This window comes from Notolabrus celidotus, chromosome 2 (genome assembly GCF_009762535.1).
Source record: "Notolabrus celidotus isolate fNotCel1 chromosome 2, fNotCel1.pri, whole genome shotgun sequence".
Taxonomy (NCBI): Eukaryota; Metazoa; Chordata; class Actinopteri; order Labriformes; family Labridae; genus Notolabrus; species Notolabrus celidotus.
The window spans coordinates 19,395,372-19,402,026 of record NC_048273.1 but is presented as its reverse complement, the minus strand read 5'-3'; the positions used below and the strand labels follow the sequence as shown (position 1 = coordinate 19,402,026).

At 41.8% G+C, this 6,655-nt stretch overlaps 1 protein-coding gene across 1 annotated transcript; it reads left to right on the top strand.

Annotated features, from left to right (window-relative positions):
• Nucleotides 1-5,198: 5,198 nt before the first annotated feature.
• LOC117828800 (serine/threonine-protein kinase pim-1-like) lies at nucleotides 5,199-6,655 on the top strand. Its single transcript, XM_034706121.1, is given in 4 exon segments — nucleotides 5,199-5,355; nucleotides 5,501-5,678; nucleotides 5,680-6,098; nucleotides 6,101-6,655. Coding segments are annotated over 4 exon segments (1,044 nt in total). The 3' UTR covers nucleotides 6,391-6,655.

Below are 6,655 nucleotides of genomic sequence, written 5' to 3'. Positions count from 1 at the left end.
AAAAAGGCTTGTCTTTTGATATGTGACCTCCTTTCAGCACCACGGACAGCTCTGTGTATGTTGTCTATGTGTCACTGTATTTGCAACACATCCACAGTTTTCCAACACTAACATTTGCACTGAAGGAATAAATGGAAATGGCAAGAAGTACTTTGACCTCACACGGAACCTGCAATGCACTGCTTTCTCCTCAGACTCTGGACCTCATCACCATCTGCTAATGACCTCTCTCTCTTTTTCTCTTCAAGCTGGCGGTGCTCTCCTCTCGCTTCTCACTCCCCATCTTTCTCCATCCCACACAGTTCTTTGTATGTGTGCTCTCGGCCTGATAAGAGAGTGGCAGGGGCTCCTCCCTGGCCCCTAAGGGAGAGACGGAGCGTGACTGAAACTGTAGTCCCAAACCAAACACAAGTGGAAATTGGTCCATGGGCCAGGATCAATAGTGAATTAGCCAGTACGCTGGTTCTATGGAGGGCTGCTCAGCTCTGATCTGATGATCCATAGTAAAAGGCCGTGAGTGGAGACTTGAAACGAGAACAGAGGAAAAGAGGACTTTGAGGTTGTGACATTGGCCGTGACTACAGTGGAGACTGACTTGAACTGAAATGTCTCTACAAGCAACTTTGTACGTAAAGCAAAGACAATGAGGACAATGACAACAAAAGTAATTCACCAATAATATTACTTCCAAATAGGGCAATATACCAATAATGACCACTGCCTTTAAAGAAAGGAAATATTGACATAATGTGCAAATAATCATATTGTATTATCGTGCAACTAATTGGTTCATAGAGAGTAGTGCTTCTGTATTCTGGTTGCCCCCCGCCATAAAATGTTCATGATATGTGATATCATGTCAGCCCTACTTTCAAATAAGTGCAGGCAAAATGACTTCCATTTGGGGTTGATATTAGCATGGATGGATTAACAAATGGAAGTCATTTTGTTATAATTCACACAGGAGACTGTAGTTTGTGTCATGTTTCTAATAAACCATTCCCTTAAACTAACAAAAAAATGGTTTGGGTGCCATTCTACAATAAATTTGCATCATAAAAATAGATCTGGATGATGCTAAGAAAAGAAAAATCATCCTACAGGTAAGATCATAAAATGTTTTTAATGCCTTATAAAAAGGGTTTCCAAAGTGTGGGTCGGGACCGCCTGAGGGGTCGCGAGACACCAATGGAGGGTCGCGAGATGTCTTCCAGATTTTTTTTAACTTTTAAAATAATCTAAATTTGCTTATTTTACCCATTATTGTAAAAATATAGAAAAAAAATGTATTTACATTTTTAAAAAAACCTGCAAATAAGTACTGTAGGAGCCATATGTGTGTGTTTTATATGTGACGTGTTGGTAAGTGCTGTATATTGATGTGAGGGGGGTGTGTGCACTCTGCTGGCACTTGAGTGGTGGGTACGTCACTGTGGGTGTGTGCGTGGTGGTTACAAATAATTCCACGCACCTGTAGTCTGTTGGTTTTGTTAACGAGGAAGGGTGAGTCGGGAGTGACACTTTCTGTTGACCGCTACACTTAACACCACATTAGTTTTGCCGTTCTGTACTTTGTCTTGTATTGTATGAAGCATCTGTTCAAGTTGCGCATCGCTAGAAATAAAGAGCATTAACGAGCATTAGAAGTGGATGTGTGTTTCTGTGAGTGCGCGTCACAGGTAAACTCCCGTGCTTAGCCATCTGCGGCGTGTCGGTTTTTGTTTGGTTAAATCGTCAGTCAGCCGCAACAAGTACATTTCGTTAGTTTTCTGCCTCTCTTTGTTGCCAGATGACTCCTGAAGTTAGGGTTAGGGTTAGCTAGCAGTTAATTATGTAGGTAAACTACTTTTGAAGTTGAAGTAAATGAGGTATGAAGCAACATTTAACCACATTTTGGGGGTCGCGGGCTGAAAAGTTTGGGAACCCCTGCTTTATAAGACATCGATGGCTAGATTATGATTTCAGGATTTACTGGAATGGCTGATGTTAGCAGTGTAATTGAGAAGCCTTATTGACTTCACACAACTTAGAGAGAATAATTTAAGAAAGAAGTCTGAAATTTAGTGCAGAAGACATTGAGATATTGTGACTTTTTGGTCCATAATTTAGGTCTTGCTAAAACAATGCTACAATAAACCTGTTTTCATCTGACAGACTTTTCTGTCTGACTGTCTCTGCTTGCTGTGTCTTCAACAGAAGACATCACACAGCTGGTTTCAAGAGCTTATTATTCACACAGGGACTTACACATTTTAACTAAAGTAATCAAATCAAATCAGAAGAACTGATGATTTAAAAAGAAATCACAGTAAGTTCTTTTAGTCTCAGGATTTTGTCTCTTGGTTGTCTTCGAGAGGTCACTTAAGGCTGTGGTCGTGGCTACAGATGTGTTTGTGGTGCAGGTGAGAGTGCTTCACTAAACTCACACTGCTGTTCATCACTGCCTGCCCCAATCCTGATGGTGTGTGTGTGTGTGTGTGTGTGTGTGTGTGTGTGTGTGTGTGTGTGTGTGTGTGTGTGTGTGGTGATTAATGAGCAGCAAGGCCTGATGGATTGTTCTGATCACAGGATGGACACTATGTTTGGAACACACTCATAGCAAGAGGGGATAAAGGCTGCTGTCCAGCATGTACACACAACCACACACACACACACACACACACACACACACACTCACACACACACACACATACCCACTCACACACACACACACATACCCACTCACACACACACACATACCCCCCCACACACACACACACAAATACTTCTTTATCCTCGAGCTGCTAAGCAAACAGGTAAGAGAAAAAAACTGCATCTAAACATCAAATTGCAAACTCTCTGTTACAAGTCAATGTCCTGCGTTCAAATATTACTTACCATTACTTACTATGTAAAACACATTATAGTATCCTGAAATACCAACAACAGATTTGCACATTGGAAGTTTGGTATAATTCTGAGATATTTCTACTTGACTCAAGCATTTATATTATTATTATTATTATTATTATTATTATTATTATTATTATGTGATAATTTGACTTAATTTGACTAATTTGTTAATATCTTATAGCCTATAGAAATAGTTATATACTTTATGGAGATATTATAGCCAGTAAAGGCCTTATGTCACCTCAAGGTGTACTGTACGTGGTTATCAGCTCTGCTTCAAGGATAGCTGAGTGCCGAGAAACAACACACACACACACACACACACACCATATTTATAAAGACGTGTATCATTTGGTAAATACATGCTACAAATTAGGGCCAAGTAGGAGACGGCTGCGTACTGACACCCAACTCTGGGCTCATATTGCTGACTTCCTGCAGGAGCTCTGTCATTTTGAGACCAGCGCTGTACTTCTTTACCTGTGACCACAATAAATGCTATCTGAGACCTGAACGAATTCTCCGGTGTTCATTCTCGATCTGCCAACAAAAGAATTGGGGCTAACAATTACATGTCATTTTATTCTCTTAATCTACAATACTAACAATAAGGAAAACTTTGGCTCCATTTACCAATTCAGATTTACAACTTAATTTCAAAACAGATGACGACTTTACATAAAATGTAATGTTATCAATGTAATTAAAGCCAAAATTGAATACAGTCTAAAACATAAACTTTTAGGAGACATGTTAGGTGCAGGACTCTTGCTAGTAGGGGTGCAACGGATCAAACAACTCACGGTTCGGATCGGATCACGGTTTTGAGTCACGGATCGGATCATTTTTTGGATCAGCAAAAAAAAAAAAAAAAAAAAAGACAAAACAAATATAACTTTGTCCTCCATTTATTTGTAAAACTCTTGTAAACTTTTGCCCATTAAATAAAAACAAGATTCAACTCAAAATGTACTGCTTGTGTAAAGCACCCCATCTGTGGGCCCAGTCCTGCCTCATTCACTGCATTTCATGGCATGGCAAGTGAAGGAGCAGAGGAACTTCAGAAGTTTCACTCCATTCTTCTTTCATTTGCTGATTTTCACCGTCCACTTTTCTTTGAGCTGCAAACTTGGAACACACCGTTTTCGTGCATTCTAGGGTCCTACAGCTGGCAAAGTGCCAATATGTGAAATGCTCCATAAACGAAAGTGAAAGTTAAAAATTGCACTCGCAGCAGTGGACTTTAAGTGACCCAGTAACAGCCTGTCTGCGTATCTGACATGGAGACAAGTCCCGGTAAACACACGGTGACCCGACCAAAACACAGAGTGAAGGGATAACAGTTCGGGGGCCATAAATAGGCGGCCGGATGCGGCTCGCGGGCCGCGTATTGACGGCCTCTGGTCTAGTGGGTGCGCAACGGAGTTTCATAACGTGGCTTAATCACATTCAGCATTCACTGTATTTCACAGGGAAACCAAAATGCTCCCATACATGTGACTTAAGAGATGCAGGAGGTTTTTCAAGTTCCTCAGCTCCTTCACTTACCATGACTACCGCTGCGCTTGACGAGTGAGAGTGGATTGAACATGTGGTCATCACGTGAACACGCGCAACTTTTTTCATCAACCGATCCGCGGACCACGTCCGTGCCGAACCGTGGAGAGGCATCCGTACGGATCACGGATCAACGATGATCCGTTGCACCACTACTTGCTAGTAGAGACGTTTTTTATATATTTTTTAAATCATTGCAGTAAAGTATTTGTATGCTTCTTCCATTTGTGTCTAAAACAAGAGGATGTTTTGTGTAAATATGTCGAGAAAGCAGCTCTTTACTGCAACTGTCAATGAATATGAATATAGTGGGACCTTAACATCATTGATCTCCACAGCACATGAGTAGGCTAAATGCACTAAGTTATTTTCCAACACCAAGTTCCTCCAAACATGTTATCTAATACTAATTGTGTTAAAGTGAAAAGCAATGCACAGATTATACTGTTTTATTTTAGCTCCCTGAAACACATTTTTAATACATCCTTCTTAATATTTGTCCTCCTTTTTAGAATGTAGCAGCAACAGTAGCAGCGGCAACAGCAGCAACAGCAGCAACGGCTTCAAAAGAACAGATGCAGCAACAGCAGCAGCATCAAAAGAAGCATATGCAGCAACAGAAGTAGCTGCATCAAAAGAGGAAGATGCAGCAACAGCAGCAACAGCATAAAAAGAAGCAGATGCAGCAGCAGCAGCAGCATCAAAAGAAGCAGATGCAGCAGCTAAAGTAGCTGCATCAAAAGAAGCCGATGCAGCAACATCAGCAACAGCATCAAAAGAAGCAGATGCAGCAGCAGAAGCATCAAAAGAAGCAGATGCAGAAGCAGCAGCATCAAAAGAAGCAGATGCAGCAGCAACAGCAGCAACAGCATCAAAAGAAGCAGATGCAGCAGCAGAAGCAGCAGTGTCAAAATAAGCAGATGTAGCAATAAACAGAGCGATGGCATCTTTGTAAACACACGAGCCAGAAAGAGGAAAGATGATGATCAAGAGGGTGCCAGGAAGAGGCAGAGCACATCTACCCCTGACCGCCCACGATTGACTCCAAAAGTTATAGGGATCAAGAGGAAAGCATCAGAGGGAGAAAATGGACCTTGTAAAAGACAGAGGCAAGAGGACAGCCCATCATCCCCAACAACAAACAGTACCACCACAAAGGAGGAAACAGGCAGACTGGAGTTTGAGGCTAAATACAAAGAACTGAGCCCACTGGGTGAAGGAGGGTTTGGCTGTTTATTCTGGTCTGAGAAGAGCAGACAATCTGCCAGTGGCAATCAAACATATCCCCAAGGACAAGGTAACCTACGAAGGAGTTGGTGTAAAAGGCCCTTGCAAAGTGGCTGTTATGATGCGGATCACAAAACTAGCAATAGGGAAGTCTGCATCCATTTCACTCCTGGACTTTTATGATCTGGACCAGGAGCTAATTTTTGTCGTGGAGCGTCCAGACCCATCAGTTGACCTCTTAAGCTACATGAAGGACAGAGGAGGTAGGCTGCAGGAGAAGGAGGTGAAAGATATCATGAGGCAGCTGGTCAAAGCAGCCCAAGAGCTTCTTCGGATGAAAATCTTCCATCGGGACATCAAGCTGGAAAATATTCTCTTGGAAACAGGAACTGAAGTCCCCCGAGTAAGGGTGATTGACTTTGGTGTCAGTCACATTATGAAATGTTTTATGGAACCCCACATCACATCCCACCTGAATGGTACCACACCTGCATATACAGAGCTGGGTCTACCACAGTGTGGCAGCTGGGCGTGGCCCTTTTTGAGATGCTGCATGGGGGCACATTTGAAACACTCTACTTCATCAACAACCTAATGAAAATCAAGAAGTTGTCCAAAGGTTGCAAGGACATTCTGAATCTTTATTTAAATGAAAACCCTCAACAGCGCCCCTCTCTGGAGCAGCTTCTTCTACATCCATGGCTGCAACAATAATCAAGGCCCTCACCCTCTTGACCCCCAATTTCATATCACTAAAACTGTGTGTGCATTTGTACATGTGTGGGTTTACTCCAGGTTCTCCAGTTCCCCCCCTCAGTCAAAGACCAATAAGGAAAGTTTAAGCAGCAGTAGTATTTGTGGATGCTTTTTATTATTATTATTAAGTACCCAGTAGCATTATATTACTCTTGAATGTTTTATTGTGTTGCATTGCTGGGACTATTGATCCCTGTGTTAAATATTTAATTAAAACAGAACT